General features: G+C 37.6%; 1 protein-coding gene across 1 annotated transcript in view; it reads left to right on the forward strand.

Annotated features, from left to right (window-relative positions):
- Positions 1 to 20,197, forward strand: part of PDZRN3 (PDZ domain containing ring finger 3) — a 277,947-nt gene that overhangs the window by 3,652 nt on the left and 254,098 nt on the right. Inside the window, exon 2 of the mRNA XM_074284090.1 lies at positions 15,048 to 15,134. Coding sequence (XP_074140191.1) covers positions 15,048 to 15,134 — 87 coding nt within the window. The remainder of the gene's footprint in view (positions 1 to 15,047; positions 15,135 to 20,197) is intronic.

The raw sequence follows: 20,197 nt of genomic DNA on the forward strand, positions 1-20,197 counted from the left end.
CCTCAGTTGCTATATCCACAAGACAAAGGGGCTTCTTATAATTCTCATCTGTTATGGGTCTATAACTCTGGTCCCTGTCTCAGTCTTATTCTTTGTCACCCACCGATTTGATTCTAGAACAGCTTTTCTTTAATAATCAAGAACTTATAGTTTTTCTCTATGGAGCAAAAGATTCTGGATCCAATTGAATCCAGCTCATTGGCTCTGCTAAAATGTCTTATTGTTGGGTAGTTCTCAAGGCATGTATTTGTCTCCCTAGAAATTCAAAGAGCTGACTTGTCCTTTGTGGTAATATTACCACAGATTACCAGGCCAATATGGGCTTTCACTGAAAAAATGGATCTTTTTTCTCTTTCCCCCCCTCATCATTCATAGTTGTTTAAGAAAATATTTCGGCCGATCTGGTCTCAGTTCAAGATTGGCATTCAGGCAGAGCAAGTTTTCTATAGCCTCCTACATCCCATAAATATATTTGTCCTTTATAACTACCGTAAATAAGTGACCCTAATTGACAGTTTAGTTGTTTTAAAAGCTTTTTTCCAGATGTGGGAAACACCTTGAGCCAACTGTCTAAAATTGCACACGACTCAACAGAATTTCCCTGGCTGAACATCACACCAAATGTTCTCACTACATTGTTGATAAATGAATTAAATGGTGTTCTGGTCAGTTCAGCCACTTTGGAGTTCAGCCACTCATAAGGAAAATGAAAACCTAAACATCTTTTTTCATCTTCTATTGATAAGTATTTATTAGGCTTTTGTTGTGTGAAAGGCAGTGGATTAAGCCTTGGGATCTGTATGCTACAAGTGACAGGAATTAGGGATGGGAGAATGGTTTTATCCAGGAGTTGGAAATGACTTCTCTTTATTACTTTCATTTCAGAATTTATCGTAGGATGATCCTTGCTAGATGATGAGAATCAATTATAAATTGTACCCATTTTGGACCCCATTCAAAGAGATCCATGCATTAAAATACCCAAATCATTACAGTATATGACACTTTTACTTAAAAAGTCTCACAACATGCTTGCATGAAAAGAATAGTGTTGTAGCAAAACTCTGATGTGCTTTTGTTATCATTTCATCCTAGTAACTTAAGATCATAGATCTAGCAATAAAAGAGACCTAAAAACTCATCTAGTTCAACCTCCATATTTTACATATGAAGGAACTGAGGCATAAGGAGGTCATGTGACTTGCCAAACATCACAGAGGTTGCTAAGCTTCAGAGATGGGATTTGAATCCAGATCCTTTTACTCTAGAATTGTCATTTGATTGACAGGTTAAGTTCAATTAAACAATTATGAATTAAGTCATTCTGCATCAGAATGAGACGATATATTTGTCATATTCTAATGCCTCTTCTTTTTGGGTTGGTGAGAATAAAAAGGACAATGTGGGAAATGTGGTGGTTTGGGGTGATTAAGCAACAAGTGATTAGCACTATATGTGAGATTATTGTTCTCAGTTGTCCTTCCTAATTTATCTGAATCATTTCAATGGCAGTGTTGTCTGCTTCCCAGTACATCACTCCTCATTTACTCATTCAGCTTTGGGGGAAAAATATGAGCCAAAGCTTCTAATCAACTTTTATCTATTGAGTCATTCAAATATTCCATTCTGTAGAACTTTAAGAAACAATCATCATTTCCTAATTAACCACATTTTTCCAGCATTTAGTAAATTCCTACTATGTACAAAGCCCTTAGCTAGAGATAGACTCTTGTGTTGATAATATTTTAATCATTTACTACAGAAAAGGAAATGGTGGGACATTGTTTATGTAGAGAAAATAACATATGGGACTATTTTCTTGTTCAGTTTCATTGCTGTTTTTGTGTGGGTCTACATAACAAAGATTGTGTTTTTTAGATTCACTTATATGATGGTCTAATATATCATAAGTTCTGGATAATTGTTTTTAATTAGAATCTGAGGATGAGATTCTCAGTGGTAGTGGAGGTGAGGATGAGTCTTTAGAGACCAGTTAGTGGGTGATTCTATCCTGAAACCTTGCAGAAATGCAATTCTTAGGAGTCTTCTCACATGACTGGAGATGGGACGAACTCATAAAGAGGTTACCTTAGAACTCCTACATGGGAGCTGAGTCAGTTCCCAATATATGTTTAATGCATAAAGTATTTGAATACCTAATATCTTCTAAAAAATTGGAGTAGAAGTAAGTATTGCAAAAGTAATGTGCTTCAACACTTTCTTTAAAAAAAAAATAGGATTTTCTAATTTTCTAATTTTCACTATTAGCAGGGTTTGTCATGAAAAAGAAATAGCCACATATTATTCAAGAGTGCATTATCTCATGTATGAATCATGCAAGACTCCTTATTTTCCAGTTTTAAACTTCTGACCAGTTGCAGGACTTGCTAGTATTATTGTCAGGATTGGGCAGAAAGAAGTTATATTCAATGTTCTCTTCTGTTCTCCTACTTCTTAGCAGCTCTGGTGAAAGCCCCAAGGGAACTTGATGGGACTAATGACAGTTTAAGTTTCTGATCATCTGTTTGTTTCAGTGATTCGTGTTTATGCTGTTTCAAATTATCAAAGATAATTAACTGGATAGTTTAGTTTCTGAACTATAAAGTGATGTAATAAGAACTCCCGACTTCCCTGGCAGTAGAAATTGGCCTGCCCTAGTTTTGTTGTGTTTCAGATAGAAATGTCCTCAAATAGTAAAAATGGCTATTTTTATTTTAACCTCCTGTCCTTCGCCCCTTTCCAAAGTACCTCTCACCATACCCAAGAGAGATCTATATGGCAGCTTTAAAACAGGAAGCAAACCTTTGTTGCTTTTGGTTTCCCAGTAACTATCAAGCACTCTTTTTCAGATATCAGTGGATGTTCAAACAAAAAAGCAGATGGAACATTGTTAAAAATCAGCCATACAAACCGAGAAACAGATGTGCAGAAAAAGAAAAGCACACATCTTGAGGTTTTCTGCTGAGGCCATTTGAAAACAGCACGATGTTTAAAAAGCCAAGTTTATTATTGGAAATACTGGGAAAGAAAACTATCTTTATCATCCATTTTTACTTAAATTTCTAAAAGAAAAAAATGTATTATTTGGCTCTGAGACTTGGATTTGGGAAGATGCAGTTTTGAATGCAGTCTCAGACATTTATTTAATAGCTGTGTGAGCTTGGGCAAATCCTCAGCCTTGCTGGGCTAGATCAGAGGTGTTAGATGTGAAGCTATGCATGTAGCCCATAGGCAGAACCATATCAAAATGTACTTCCTATCTGATTATAATGCATTGATGTGTTTATTTTTTAGAAGAAATTTATATGGCTTTCTAAGTCAATATGCAGCCTACAGGGTCCTGTTATTTCTTTTTGAATTTGATACTACTGAACTAAATGATTTGGGAGGCCTCTTCCAGTTCCATATCTTGGATCTTATGATCAGATCTATGGTTTTAAAATTCTGCAGGCCCAACATGACATATATGGAAATATGTTTAAAAGAATAGCACGGATTTAACCTGTATCATATTGCTTGCTTTCTTGGGGAGTGGGATGGTTAGGAAGAGAGGGAGAAAAATATGGAACACAAAGTTTTACCAAAAAATTCTGTAGGTTCTAAAGCCATTGAACTACCTCATACTCTCTTTCACTTTTTGTCTGAATGTCTGCTTCCCTTTATCACTTCACATCTTCTTAAGTACTATTTTGGTAGAAGGCCACATCCCAAACTCTTACCATCTGGAACTAACTGTTGTATCCAGTCTCCATTTATTTTTATGCCTTAACCCAATTTTAATTTTTTTTTTGCTTTTGTTTCCTGGAGTCTCTATGTTCCATTGGTATCCTTAGTATGTCAAGAGAATTTGGGGAATGTTGGATGGACCGCCATGGTGAATTGATGTGAGAACACAAGATGGGGAGGTATGGATGTGTTATCATCTATATTATTGGAAGGATACCCATCTTGCAGATCTATTTGAGTACTGCAGTGACTGATAATCCTTTTGTTCATATCATCCACGAATATTCTCTCTTTGAGTTGTTTCTTATAGAAAATTGTTTTAATGGGGAAAAAATGTCTGAAACTTCTGTTACTGTAGGTCAGCAATTCTTTTATAATACAGGCTTAGAATCTTGCCTAGATTACTTACTAGCTGTGTGACCTTATCCCTTTGCCTCAGTTTCTTTATCTGTAAAATGATTCAGAGAAGGAAATAGCAAACCACTATAGTATCTTTGCCAAGAGAACCCCAAATGGAGTCAAAGACTCAGAAGTGACTGAAAAACAACAAAAGTTGGAGCCTTGGAGAGCAGTAACAACTAAGGTATCATGAAAGGCATTAAGGAGGAATTGGCCCTGGAGCTTGGACCTTGATGGGAGCCAGTAATTTAAGAAAGGAGAGTATGCCAGTCAGGGAGGAGAGGGACAAAATGGCCAGTGGGAGAGAAAGATTCAAAGGTACATAGCTGGGGAATGCAGTGTTGGGCTTCAAAGGGACATGTTTCTGGGACAGTGACCCTGGAATGTTTTGAATGAAGACGTGCATTGTTCCTCACTTTATTTTACTGTTAAAATGTTTTAGATGCAGTTGTGAACAGTGGATAGAACACTAGACCCGAGTCAGGAAGACTTGAGTTCAAAACCAGTCTCAGATACTTACTAGTTGAATGACTCTGGGCAGGTGACTTCACAATGTTTGCCTCAGTCTTCTCATCTGTAAAATGGGGATAACAACACCTATCTCTCAGGGTAAATGGGAGATACAAATATGATCACCAACCTTAAAACCAAGTAAATGCTAGCCTTTATCATCATCATCATCATCACTACCATCAACTTCTTTTTTTAAAAAACAATTCTAGTAACTATAACTGCCTCTTTTTCATCTTCTTTCCCCAACACTTGCCCTTTATGTCTACCACTGAGTTCCCAACTTCCTGTATGTTTCTTGTCAGTTCATCAGCAGCCCCTGGGCTGTTTCCCAGCTGTCCGCATAAAGCAGCAGTACTGGGAGCAGCATCTGACGACATGAATTTTATATAATCTCCGGAAAACTAAAAGGTGTCGGTGGTGTCATCCAGATGTATGACCCAACCGGTCAGTTACATCTTTCACAACATGCTGGGCAACTTTCCAGGTGGGGCAATTGGAAACAGGGATAAGCAGGAGCCACGCATCAAAAATGTCTTGGAAAAACTGGCATTGACACTGTCATCAGCTGACTCCCTTGCACTCATCTGGATATGGCCAGTTTCCAAGCTTTTGAGTCTTGAATGGCATAAGATAATGGGGCCAGAATGATACAGTGGAGAAAAGGGACTATAAACACAGAACATGATACACTTTTTATAAAAAAATAAATAAATAAAAAGTCATTGCAAAGAATTACTTTTAAAGCTAGAGACATGTTTCATTCTTTTAGGTAATCCTTGCTTATCCAGAGTTATTTTCTTAAATTTATACTTTGGTAGTCTGTCAAATTTGGGATTATTCCAATATGTGATAAAATAATTTTTCATTGTATTTGCTTTTCAAAGTGACATATGTCTTCATCTTTTGTGCTATGAATTCGTGATGTTCTAAATCAAATCACTGGGTTTCCAGCAATAATTCTGTTGTTCTCCTGATGTGGAAACAAATGGTAATTTCCTTCAAGCACAAAAGGCTCCATCCTTGATTTCACATTACTTAAAGCATCAAGTGATCTTTTTCATTTTCTAAATTCAGCATGGATGAGTCTGTAACAAACCAATGGAGCTAGTCAGCTTGTTCCTATGGATGAGCAGTCAGAAAATCATGCTTTTCTTTTGGCTTTTTGTCAGACTGGGTTTAGACATTTTGACAACTCATGTCCCCTCCTTTCCCCATAGCCTTCCAAAAAAGGGAAGAAAGAAAACCTATGAACATCTCCATTGCAAAATGAAAGAAAATCATTGATGTAAACATCTTCTTTATATAGGCTGCAGAAACTCTTTCCTTTGTCCCTTCCTTCTCTCAGGGCCCTTGTTCCCTTCACCAGGGAAACCTGCCAGCTAGGATGGGACAAGGGGAAGAGAACATGCTTGTTATCTGCCGGGCACTGTGCTAAGAGCTTTACAAATAGTTCATTTGTTGCTATTATTACAGTTTTACGCTTGAGGAAACTGAGACAGATAGAGATCGAATGTCTTGTTCAGGGTCACAAAGCTAGTAAGTTTCTGAAGTAGAATTTGAACTTAGGTTTTCCTGACAAGATTCAGTCCTCTACCCACTGTACCATCTAGCTGAGAAGTGGGAAGGTATTCTAACTCCAGATATGATGTTCTTTTACTAAATCTCGCTAGTCTTTCATCCTCATTCCTTCCACAGCCTCTCTCTTATACCTTAAGGTAAATCCCATCCTTTGTTCTACCTTGGTAGCTTTTAGCCATCCTCTATTAAGTACACATCTTATATTTTAAGCATCTCCCATTTATCAGGTCTGAACAAAATCTCGATTTAATTCTCACCCCTTGACTTGCTAAGAATCTTGTCCACAAAGCTGGGGTTGGGTACGGACCCAAGTTTCTTGGGCAAGTTTGGCTCCACTGTTTCTTATGTCTGTCATTACATCTATATATCATTACTCCCAGGCTTATACCACAAGGCTCCAACAGCCTTACCTTGAATACCTCTTCCATGTTTGTTCTTTTGTCTTTGAAAGTACTGGATCAGAGAGAGAAATTAATAGGCAAAGTTGCCATATTTTTTTTTCTCTCATCCTTTTTCAAAGCTAGAAAGAGCTTTTAGAAATAATTTCCTCATTTATAAGTTGTAGAAGAAGAGAGATCCAGAATAGATCGCAACTCCCTCAAAGTCTTATAGCTACTTTAATGGCAGATCCCAAAAAAGGATTTGAGGTCCAGTTCATCTCCAACACTTTGTTATCTGCTGTCCTTAGATCTGTCCAGTACTCAATCAGCTGACACCATTTCAGCCAACCTTAGGTAAGGAAGTGAGGGCAAAGGTTGTATGTTCCCTTTCCTGTTTTAGGTTGGATTTTAGAGGTACAGATGAACCTTCTTCCTTAAAGGGTAAGGAATGTGTGAGCATATCACATCTGAAGCAGACTGTGATCGAGATGAGGTATAAACATTTTCTTCAAAATGGAGGAGAAAACTAGCAATTTCTAGATCTCTCGCCATAATTAGGAAGCCATGTTGAAAAATAGGACTAAAACTATGAGTGAGTCAGCTAATTGTTCACACTTTCACTTTAGCTTTTTTTGGCTCTGACAGGGATTTGGGGTAGGGTACAGTAATATGAAGAGTTTATAAAAGTTCTGGAGCAAGGATCACTTAGGAAGAGTGGTTCTATGAATACATTTGAGAGGAAGGTCTATTAATTTAGATGCAGGGGAGTTACATGTTTATTTTCACAACCCTTTAACTAAAAATTAGCATTCCCTTCTAATATTTAAAAATTCTGAAAAGGGGATCATTGACTTCACCAGTCTTCCCAAGGGCACCATGACATAAAAAAGGTTCTCTAGTGGAAAGCCCTCAACATATTGGGTGTACCCCCACATGGGGCATTAATGGAAAGACCCTCAGAAGATGAGTTAGGCACACAGATTCATTGGAGAGGGTGGATACCAGTATCAGTGAGAATGAAGCACTTTCTATTGAAGTATCACCACGGGAATCTTGATATAGTTCATCAATTGTTACATCATTAAAAACTCATTGCAGGATGGGAAGTAGAAGAATGTGTGTGTGAGAGAGAGAGAGAGAGCAGAGAAGTAATAGAAGCTATTGCTGTTTAAAATCATTTTTGTGGTTGGTAATGGTGTATCTTTAAAGATACTATTCTTCTTACAATCTCTGAAGCCATGAGGAGCAAAGCATTAATAAGAGTATTGATCACTGGTGTATTTTTTATACTGATGATTTTCTTGGGTGATGCAAGTATAATTTTTGTACCAATTATCTCTCTTTAATCCTTATGAGTTATTTGAATATTGGGGCTAGGAAAATTAATTAACATAAATAATTAACATCATTAAAACTGAAAAAGTTAAGTACAATGTCAGCATTTCTTCTTTAATAAAACTCAGATATTCAGATTGCTCTGTGATCTCATCAATGTGATTACCTCTTGCAGTGATACAGGTTATAGCCCAATATCCCTACCCATGCTGTAGGTTATGACTCCTGTCAATGTCTTCCTAAATTTACTATGGAGGGTGCACCCAGGGTTCTGGGGGCCTTCCTGATATCAGGAACATATCATTTGAGTGCTCAGCTTGTTTACCTGTCATCCTTTCCTACTGGCTCTTTTTTGATTATCCATTTCCTTATTTTTTTTCTTTTGAAGTTCCTTGTTTATCATATGCCACAACCAGTAATGACTTACATCCATGTGGCGAGTGATGATTGTGAAAAATTCAGTATTGAACTTTGAGGTAACTTAACAAAGTCTTTTATTTCTCTCTTATTTTTAGTATTACCAACTGCCCAATTCCCCCACAACACTTTGATAAACCACTTCAGTCTACTTCTCCCCATACTTATTCCCCAATGTTGTATCCATTTCTTGCCACATCAGATGCCACTTGCATGCTTACACTCCAGGACTAATACCTTTTAAAGTTGGAAAGGACCTTAAAGTTTTAAGTAATCCAACCTGATTTTACAAATGAAGGTTAATCAGTCCTAAAAATAGTAACTCACATTTGCATATGGCACTGTCAGAGCAAGTATTCCAATTCTTAGCAGAGATAAAGAAGCTGGGCTTGGAGAATGTAAATGACTTTCCCATTACTGTAGAAGCTGGAACTCTGAGAAAAGTACACTTGAAGCAAAGATACTTACAGCAGGGTGTTAACTCAGTGTGTTTGATGACATGATGGTTCTCTAGTTCACATATACTTAGTATTTAATATGGGGATGTAATGGTCATACAGTTGACACATGCTCAGTGTGCTGTAGTGATGTAATTGTACTAAGGTATAAAAGGGCTGAGAGGACTTGAAATAAGCAGACTGGAGAGAGACTTGACTGAGAGTGAGCTTGAGCTCAGACTCCAGACTCCAGAGAAAGCTAGCCTGAACATTATACATTACCACATAAATTGTAAAAGTCAGACACGGAATTTGAACCCATGTCTCCGGAATCCAAGTCTGTCTCTCTATTATTCTATGTTGTCTGTGTCCTTCCTCGATCATTTCCTTCCATCTGATTACCTTCTTCCATTGAAGGTGTTATCTGCTCCCATACCTCCACATTCTGACCATGCACTTAGCTCTTTGAATTGTGACTTTTCACTACTCTGCTGAAACTCCCTTTTCATGTCAGAAATGGTCTAATGATCCATTCCAGTAGCACCACCAACCCTACCCCTCAGCTGCCATTTTTTATTCTATTGGTCACATTTGATATTATTGACTGCCCCTTCCTTGATATTTCATCCCACTTGATATCTTCTCCTCCTGGATCTTTTTAGTGTCTCCTTCCCACTTTTCCTGTCCCATTAAAGGAGGATTCTTCAAGGCTCTGTCTTAGGCCCCATCCACTTCTCTTTCCACATTCACTCTCATTTATCTCATTCCTCTCATTCTCTTCCATGGCTTCAACCTTCATCTTTACTCTCAAATCACTTGAAATCTGTATCTGTAGAGACCAGTGTCTCTTCTGAGCTCCAGACTTTCATCTCTACCTGCCTAGAGGGCATTTCACTAGCACCTCAAACTCAACATGTCTAAAACGGAGTTTATAAGTTTTTACCTTAAACCGGCTCTTCTTGATGTTATTATTTTTGTCAGTGATACCTTGTCTCTCATGTTCAAAACAAAAAGCACTGTATTTGAAATCCAGAGAATTTGGGTGTGGATCCCAGTTCTGCTGCTGCTACCATTACCTTTAACCTTCTTAGGCCTTGGTTTTCTCATCTGTCAAATGAAAGGGTAATGTGAGATCACTTCCCAGGTTTCTTACAACTAAAAATTCTGCAACTCTTCAATTTTAACTTTTCTCTCTTCCTCACCTTCCATTTTAGGGTGGCTAGGTGGCACAGTGTATAGAGTGCCAGGTCTGAAACAGGAAGAAAAATCTAGCTGTGTGACCCTGGACAAATCACTTAATTCTCTTTGCCTCAGTTTCCTTATCTGTTAAATGAACTAGAGAAGGAAATGGCAAATCACTCTAGTATCTTTGTCAAGAAAACCCCAAACAGGAGTCACAAAGAGTTGGATGGGACTGAAAAGTAATCAAACAACCAACACCTCTCATATCCATTTAGTTTACCAAGTTTTATAGATCTGATTCTGTAATACTTTTTTTTAGTCATTTCTCCTTTTTATTCCTGTTGTTTCCATCCTAGTATAAGCCCTGGGTTACACCTGCCTGTGTTAATGGATCCTCTTACGAGGACTTCTCACATTTACTCTCTACTCATTGGACATCATTCATATTACTATCAGACTTCCTAATGCAAAGAGTTGAACATCTCTTTTTGTTCAGAAATCATCAATGGCTCCCTATTGCCTCTGAAATACAACTCACCATCCTCTGCTTTGTATTTAAAGTCCTTCAATAGCCAAACATTTATTAAGTGCCTGCTAGTGCTAGCTATACAGAAAAGAGGCAAAACATAGTCCCTGTCTTTAAGAATGCTCTCTCCTTCCGCTATGGTTTTGAAGAATTTCCTGCTAAGTACTTGATATATCAGCCTGCTTGTTGTGCCAAACATGCTGGTTCATAGATTCCTTGTACCCAAACCTTGGCCCATTCTGTTATTTATGCTACACTGCCTAATAAATTCTGACCTACCTTTTAAAGCCCAATTAAGTTTTTTTTTCCCTTCACAAAGCCTTCCTGGGATCATCACCCCACACCACTTCACTGTTGGAGCTGGTAATTACCTTTTCCTTTTGATAATAAGTAAACAAGGCTTTTCTTTATATCCCTCTAATGCACTTATCACATGTCATTTGTTCTAGTTATCCCTCAGTAGGCTTTAAGTCAAACCAGCAAATATTTGTGAATTGCTTACTAGGTACAACAGTCTATGCTCTGCCTTGGGAGTACAAAGAAAAGGGGAGAAAATGGTCTGTGCTCTCAAAGATTTCATATTCTAATGTGATGTAAAAAAGGTCTGTAGGAGACATACATGTGTGGATATCTATATATATGAGCACAAGTCTGTGTTTGTATATGTGTATATATACATGTATATATATATATACATATATGTGTATTTTATGATTGTTCTATATACATGTATGCATTTTATGATCGCTTTTTATATACATGCATGTATTCTATGATTGCTTTATATATGTATGTATGATTGCTCTATATACATGTATGTATTTTATGATTGTTCTATATACATGTGTGTGTTTTGTGATTGTTCTGCATATACATGTATATATATTCTATGATTGCTTTATATACATGCATGTATTTTATGATTGTTCTTTACACACATATTATCCTATATATGTATACTATATGTATATACATATATGTATCTTATGATTATTCTGTTTGCATGCATGTATCTTATGATTGTTTTGTGGAGGTCACCTGGAAAAGGCATTACTAATGGGCCTGGCTCCATGGAAGACCTAGGAAGCAGGGAGAATCTTAGCTAAGCTTTGTATCCTACTTTTGAACCTAGGCCAATGCTTTGTAAACAATAGGTGCCTAATAAATCTGTTGACTTAAATGTATGTAAAAGAGAAGAACATTTTTCTTTATTCCCACTGGTGGATGAGTGACTTTTAAAACAACAGCAGAGGCTGAGAAACTGGATATTTCAGGTGCTAGTCAGCCTTTTTCTTTCAGAGCTTTTTCTGCTTCTGTGGTCTTGTACATCTCAAATGTTGGCCTGTTTCACTTTGGAAAGTGTTCTCAAAGGCCCGGACTCTGTTTAGATCTTCTTTGACATTTCAGATAAATATACTGCAACTTAGCTCAACCCTCCCTTCCAGGGTAGGGCTGTGGGAGCACTTCAGAGGTTCGCCCTCCTTATAATGAAGCACTTAAGGAAACAGAGCCCTTTGATGGAACCAAATATGGATTTCTCCTCATTCTCGGATTCTGCCCCCTTTATCTGTCTCTTAAAATGGTATTCTCGACCATCTCAAGGAGAGAAAGATACTATATGGCAATAGGAAGGAAAACTACCTTTGCAAGGGTTACTGGGGATCAGGTCACATGTGGTATGACTTAAATAGCCTCTCTGAATATTTGATTGACAATTCCAAACTGACATGTGAGGAAAAAAATGCATTCGCTCAAAACATCTGCACTACATTATTAAGTAACTATTTCAATTTCTATCATTAATTGCTCATGAAAGCCAGACACATAAGATAACTTCTTCAGATGTCTGGATGAACCTAGCTCCTTTACCTCTCCGATGCAACAGAGCAGATAGTTTTTGTTTTCTTACATAGTTTATACTTCTTCTTAATCAGGATCATTGTGTTTTGGCAGTTTTTGTTTTATTTGGCAGGACAGTGGTTGTTATTGACTGACCTGTCTGAGGACCATATTAAGACCTTAGGACAGTAGATACAAAGTTGAAATTAATTCTAGAAACCCTCCAGTCCATCCCTTTCATTTGGCACTTGAGAGAAGTGACTTGCCAAATGTCTCCTAGCTGGTGAGTGGTAGAGCTAGGATTTGAACTCAGATCCTCAAACCTAAGATCTTTTCCACTGTACTAAAAAAATAGAATGCTATTTTATAAATGTTTCAGGTACCAATTACTGGTGTTTAGTGAATTAAATTTTTACTGATTTTTATGGAAAATTTCCATTAAAAGAGATTGTTACTTCTCAGTAACCATTTACTTCTATTTCTATTTCTAATCTCATTTGCTTGGTGAGAAGCATCATGGTATGGTGAATTAAGGAGTTTTGATACATATTGAGTGACTCTGGCCAGGTTTCTGAGGCAACAATTTTAAACTAGAAATTACAGATTACTTAACATCTATATCAATTGGGAAAGTTTCAATGATGGGAGTTTCCTATAGCCAAGGAATCACAGATCCAAAAGTTCATTTCACTTCCCCCAAAAAGTGACATAGTAGAACCTCTAGGGTTCTCTTTGATATAAAGTACTATTTGTTTTTGTCATGAAGTGACACATCAGCAGTAAAGTTTCTTCTCTCAATAAACTTTCACTTGAATGGCACATTTGCTTATTAGAAAGATTTGGAATCTGAAAGTTTGTTTTGTTATTGAAAAGTAGTGACTCTGCTTTGGTGAGATTTTAGCAGTAAAATGTCTGTTTCAGTAACATTTCTCAGTAAAAAACAACAACCGAAAAAAAAAAAACAACCTTTCTGTTTACAAACTAGATGCAGGAGGATTGGCTCTTAAGGGCTTTGGAAAATGAAAACTTGTCCACAATGCAGCTCATTAGTCATTAATGATTTCATTTCATTTGGCTCCCCAGGACAAAGGCATCCTTCCCAAATCTGGAGCCAGAGCCGTGGGCTGGAGAGTATTGCAGTCAGTGGAGCAGGACTTTGGAATGATGGGAAAGTAAAGCTCAGAAAAGTGGATTGTCTGGACAAGGGAGGCCATTCTTTGAAATGCTAGTTGAAAGCTAATTATTTAGGGTGGTCAGGATGAGGAGGTAGGATCTGGAATTTCAAAGGTGGTAAGAACTCACCATATAGAAACCAAGGTAGATAACCTCCTTCCTGCAGAAGTTTGAGTTTGAGTTTCTTAGATCACTGAGAGATTAAGGTATTTGCCCAGACTCACACAGCCAATTAGTGCCAGGGGTGAGATTTAAACTCTGGTCCTTATTCAAAGACCAGTTGTCTCTTAACTGATTAGTTATTATGATATGTTATTATTTGTTGTTTATCTCCTGGAAGATTATGTAAACTCTGAGACTTTGCTTTATGATTGCATATTTCAGAATATAATCTCTATTTTCATATGTCTGTAAACCTCTTTGTTATATTAATACTCAGAGAGATTATGTTTTTGTACTCACTATACTTAGTGGATAGAGGGCTGGACTTGGAGTCAGGAAGACTTGAATCCAAATATTGCTTTAGATACTGACTAGCTGTGTAACACTGGGCAAAGTCACCTGCCCTCACTCTGTCTCAGTTTCTTCATTTATAAAAGGGAATATTAATATTAGAATATTAGAATTGAGAGAATCACATGAGACATGAAAAGCACATTGCAAACCTTAAAGTGTATAAATATTATTATTATTATTAGATTACTGGAATCATTTTAGCTATCAAAAAAATTAGTTTTTCTGGCCAAAAAAAATTACAAGGTGACAGTTTTCTGTGAAAATTAAATTCATTTAAATTTTCTAACCCTATATAGGTGCCCTTGCTTTCCTACTCACTGTCTACCACAATGTACTTGTGACTTCTCCAGGGTTTTTGATTTAAGGGAGTTTCCTAGTCTTGGAAAGAATGTTTTCAGTACTCTAGGGCTCACATATCTTGAATTGCCTTTAATTTGCTAATGTCCTTTGAATGATAAGTGGGATTTTGCCTTTTCTGTTTGTACCAAAAATGGGTCCAACTTTTAAAACTTAATTTTCATTGATTATTGCGATGTAAATACTGTCGATAGTTTGGGGATATGTAAAAATTTGAGAGGATTGTTCTTTGAGCAATTCATGATCTGATGTAGATGCTGTTAGTTTGAGCTTGGAGAAGCAAACATAATAATGGAAGTCTAGACAGCACATGATAGAGCAATCAGCCTGAAAATGGATTTGCAGACCCAGGAGTCACACTGATGGAAAGTATGCCTCAGACGTGTCTAGACATCCCTACACATTCTTCTATGGGGCATCCTTACTGGGAAGGTCCTCAATAACTCATAGGTGCTACTTTAGGACACTGTTAATGTAACCCAAAGATTCATTCACCACCTCTTGTTGATCAAAAGGCTTCCATGGCGCAGTTTCCAAAGACAGTACTCTTAGTTGGAAAATGGGTAGTTCAGTGACCTGTGAACTAATGATACACTGAGACTGAAAATCTCCACTAGCAATTTCCTGTTGATAAATAAAGTTTTGAATTAATTTACCTCTTCCTTATAGGGTGAAGAAATGAAAACAATGACTCTTGTCCTTCATCGAGACTCTGGCTCTCTGGGATTTAATATTATTGGTGGCCGACCGTGTGTGGTATGTTAATTGCTAAAATGTGTTTTTGCCTTTTCCTGTTGTAGAGAACCATATGGGTTAGGGCTTGGGGGTGAAGGGTGGGAAACCTGCGTGACTTTGTACAATTCTCTGGGGCAAATGTCTTTCTAATATAATCTAATATTGAAGTTTATAAGGTGTTGTCTTTATCTCATCACTCACAAATATCACTGTCCTGGGGATCACAGCTAATTAAACAGTTTGTTTGGGGTCCATTTCCATTTATCTGGTAATTAGACACTGCTGAATTAAGTACTGTGTGATGTGTATAGTTAATAAGTCACTTTCTCCCAAAGTCATTAGAATGTGTTGTTTAGATTCTAAGGCTAGAAGCTTTGATATCTGAGTTTTTCAGAAAGTGATTACTGATTTGTTATTTGTCCGAAAATCTCTGTTCAGTCTTCCTTTAAACCCGCAATTCTAATTTGTTCACTATTTTGCTTCTGATTTGAACCTTCCCCGACAGGTAGAAAGGAGGCAGGGATCTGCTTCATTTTCCTCATCCATAGAATGAAACAACTGAACTAGATAAGTTCCAAGGTCTTTTTCAACAATAACAGGTATTAAGCACTTCTAGATCTTACATTATGTTAGGCACTAGATAAATGACCTGGAGATAGCATTTATTGAGCACTTACTATGTACCTGACTATTATCTACGGCACACATAAAAGCTAGCAAAATATGAGCTATTCTTAAGGACTTCATAATCTAAAGGCAAAGATAAAACCTAAAGAGGCCCCCAGGAACTCAACTGCTGCCCTGGAGGTGGAGAAGTCTGGAGAGGGAAGAGTGAATGGGGTCAGAGGGGAGGGGAGTGGGGGTCTTCCACAGAACGATGAAATCAAACAATCCTTGTCTTCAAAGTGCTGGCATTCTTCTGGTGGAAAATAGCATCACACAGAGGAGTGAATACAAAATAGCCCACAATATTTTTGGCAGGAGGGGTCCAGGAAGGGAGTTCTGGGAATCAAATAGATGCAGTGATCCTACTGGGTCTTCCACAACCACATCCAGTGGAAAATTAGTGGAACTTGAGGCTGAATGCCATAGCATTAGAGGGAAAGGAAAATCTGCCAGATTCATTGCAGACATTTAAGTGGAATTTTTGCTATAGTTGGAAAGGTTGGGTAACTGTTCCAGGCCTTTTAGACCTGACTATTGGTAAACTATTAGAAATCTCTCAGAACACAGACTCCGTGACTTCTATAAGTGTTCACACAAAGCACGCTTAGAATGGAGGGGTCCCTGTTTCTTAGGCTAAAGTTCAGTATTTTCCATCCTAGTGATATTAAGGGGAAGGGAAGGGAAGGGGCAGAATTCTCCATTTTCCTGGCCTTGTTTTGCTGTATCAGTATCACTGGAAAACCAGTCTCACAAGGAGAAGGATCTCAGTATGCTCACTCTGTAGCCCTGGAACTCGAGGTCTAGTCAAGTCCCTCTCTTTTTACAGATAAGGAAGCTGAGATCTAGGGTGGAAAACTGGCTTAGTCAAAGAAACAGATGGTAAGCATCAGAGACAGGATTCTACCTTATATTTATAAACAACCCTGAGCTCTTCTTTCTCTCCCTTCTCCTCCTCCTCCTCCTCTAACTTCCTCCTCTTCTTCTTCATCCTCTTTCTTTCTCTCTCTTTTCTCTTCTCCCTGTCTGTGTGTGTGTTTCTCTGATTCTCTTTTTTTCTATCTGTCCCTCTCTTACTCGCTTTCTCCCACTACCCCACCCACCTTGAGTTGAGAATAAATGAGACTCTATTTTCCCCTCCTTTTCAGTATTTTCAGTTCACAGTGTCTTCAGTGAGAATTTTACATACACATACGTACCCCAGGGAAAAATTTGGCTCTGTAGGCATGTGTGTTTATCATAGCACACTCACTCTTTCTCTCCCTTGTCTCTTTCCCTCTGTGTGTGTCTCTCTCTCTGTTTCTGTGTCTCTGTCTCTCTCTCTCTCTGTCTCTCTCTCTCTGTCTCTCTCTGTCTCTCTCTCTCTCTCTCTCTCTCTCTCTCTCTCTCTCTCTCTCTCTCTCTCTCTCTCCCTTTCTCCTCCCTCTCTGTCTCTTACTCTCTTTCTCTCTTACCTTCGTTCTGATTAACACAAATAGCATCCCAGGGCCTAAAATCTGCTGCCTGGAAAATCTGGCAAGGTATCTAGCACATGCTAAAACCCCAAGATAAGTAACAGTGTCCACACACTGTTCTGTACTTTATGTAGAATGGGATAAAAACAGATTGTGTGTGTTCCAAGGAATTCTTATGTAAATGCTTGAGTTGTGCTACAACATATCCCAACCAAGAGGCTTTGACATAGGATGCCTTATTACATGATCTGGGACATCATGTAAGAGACGACAATTACATCATTCATGCATTACCTTTTAATCTCCTTAATGAAACTACTTGTTTTATCAAACTTTTCACTTGAGAGCCAGTAATTACATGCTGTTAGAAAGTTGATGTCAGATTAAAATCCAAATTCTTCCATTCTTTTAATAAAGCCAGCTGAATCTAGTCAGATAATTAATTATAGTAGATAACATTTATCAGCAATAACTTAAAAGACATTATTAGGAATAAATCTGTCAGGGTATCTTACTGAGTCTAGAAGAACATTACTGAAGTTTAGGTGATTTAGTCACTTTTGAAAGCAAGCAGTCTTTTTATGTGGCATGTTTAAGGCAGAGCTTAAACTTCAGACACTGAAGGGAGGGGCAGGCAGGAATAACAAAGGAGGGGGTTCTAGGAGATCCCACTGAGCTCCTCACCCTGGGGCCAGGGATCTAGCTAGGGAGCTTCAGTGGTGATGGTTTTCAGGCTATGACAAGAAGGGTGAGTTCATGGTTGTCTGGAATTCCTGAATCCTTTCTTCATGAAAGCTCAGGCAATCCTGGAGTCTGGGCAGCTGGCTCAGCTGAGGGATTGTGTCCGTTTATGGATCCAAAATGCTCCAGCATTTTAGAGGGCGGCTGCTCTCATGAGACTAAATGACTTCCAACCCCTGAGGTCAAAAGCATGGGGACTCAGTCAGCTACTAAAGAGGAACTTTGAAGCCCAGAAACTTCTAAACATTGAAGATCAAGACGTGGAGTTTCAAGAAAAGAGGCAAGACAAAAATAAGAATATGAGTAGGAGGAGACATGGGTAGGAAATAGAAAGCCCATTAGAAAAAGATGGAACCAGAAAAAAAAAATGGAGATTTTTTCTGGAGTTTTTCCTCTAGCAGCATCCAGCCAAATTAAGGATAATATCATTTGATGATGCCTTTTAGAAATGTTTGTCTCTAAATGATACCCATTTTCTCAATTTTCAGGTTTCATTTAGGTCTTCTGCTTTACTTTTGCCCTACCCAAATCCAACTTTCCCTTATTTCTTCCTCAAAATGACTTTTATGCTACTCCTCAATTAATTTGATGTACCTCCCTTTTTGCCTTCATCCTTTTTTTTTTTTTTTTTTTTTTTTTTTTTTTTTTTTTTTGTAGCTGGTGATCCTCTAGCTCCTCTCCAGTATAGCTATCGCTGCTTATCTTCAAAAGCATCCCTTGGCACTTTTGAATAGATTTAAGTTTTAGAAAGTTTTTCATTGTTTTTTGTTTGTTTATTTTTGTTTTTAGCATATATAGATTCTGCCCACTGTCTTAGTTCCTTCCCTATGGATTAAGAACAACCTGATGAACTTCTCTCCCATGTGAGAGTCTTTCAGGTATTTTGAGGTAGCTAACAGGCTTTTCTCCAAACTAAATAGCTTCAGATTCTTCCACTGATTTTGAGTGTGCTGTACATTCTCAATATGCCCTTCCATAAGATATGGCATGTAGAATTGAGTACAGTGCTCTGAACAGGTCAGAATTAAGCAAGATTATAATTTCCCTTATTCTGAATGACATATTTCTACTAGCTCAACTGATATTGGTTTTCCTGTTTCTCCTCTTCCTTCTCTTCCTTCTCCTTTTCCTTCTTCTCCTCCTCCTCCTCTTTTTTTCTTCTTCCTTCTTCCTCTTATTTTTTCTCTTCCTCTTCTTCTTCCATGCCATATTGTTGGCTCATTATGCTTTAAGTTCACTAAGACTCCAAGTTATTTTTATACAACCTATTCTTCCCCCATTCTTTACTTGCATAGTTGACTTTTTGAACCCAAGTTCTGCACCCGTGTAGAATTTTACATTTTTTCCCCATCAAATGTAATCTTCTCTTTACATTATGTTCAATGTCCTGGATGGTTGAACTTTTTAGATTTTAATGTGTTATCTGATGTGTTCATTATCCTTCCCAGTTTGATGTCATCAGCAGATTTGAACACATATTAATTTTTTTTTTAAATTTAACTTGTTGATGAAAACCAACCAAGGGGCAAGAACAGATTTAAGGAATACTCTAGCAGAGCCCTCCTTTCTTGAATCACAGTGATTTTGGGTCCAGTCATTTAATCACTTATGAATCCCCTTAGTCTTATTTTTATCTCATCATCTCATCATCTTGTATTTAAGGCTTACAGGTTCATAGAATTAGAACTACAAAGAAGACCATTCAGTCCAAATCCATGTTTTTACAAATGAGGATCTTGAAAAAAGAGAGAATATGTGACTTAATCACAGTTACAAAGGGAAGAAAATTCTGGTTTCAATGTTCTTTTTTTTTTTTTTTTTTAATCAAACCACATACATTTTCATTCTATATGAGTATATCTAGAAGGGAACCAGTGTTTAGGATCCATAGCATCTGGAAGAGAGAAAAATTCTTAATGATCTCCTCTTAAAGCTATTTGATATAGGAATCCATTTGAAATGTGTAGCTGTGTTCTATAAGTGGTGCAGATTCTAAGTTGGAATAGTACTTGAAGTACACATGAGAGTTTTAAGTTAGGTTACTCATCCCTGTAGCATTTTGTCCCAACGAAATATAATTTTGTGTGTTTTCTAAGTTCCTATATTTAACATTAATTTTAATAGGTTTGATTGAATTATATTCTTTGACCAGATTAGAGATTGAAAATACAGCACAAAACAGTCACTTTCCCTCTCCCTCTGCCTCAGCCCTCCAGGTTCTTGTTA

Source organism: Sminthopsis crassicaudata, chromosome 1 (genome assembly GCF_048593235.1).
Source record: "Sminthopsis crassicaudata isolate SCR6 chromosome 1, ASM4859323v1, whole genome shotgun sequence".
Lineage (NCBI taxonomy): Eukaryota > Metazoa > Chordata > Mammalia > Dasyuromorphia > Dasyuridae > Sminthopsis > Sminthopsis crassicaudata.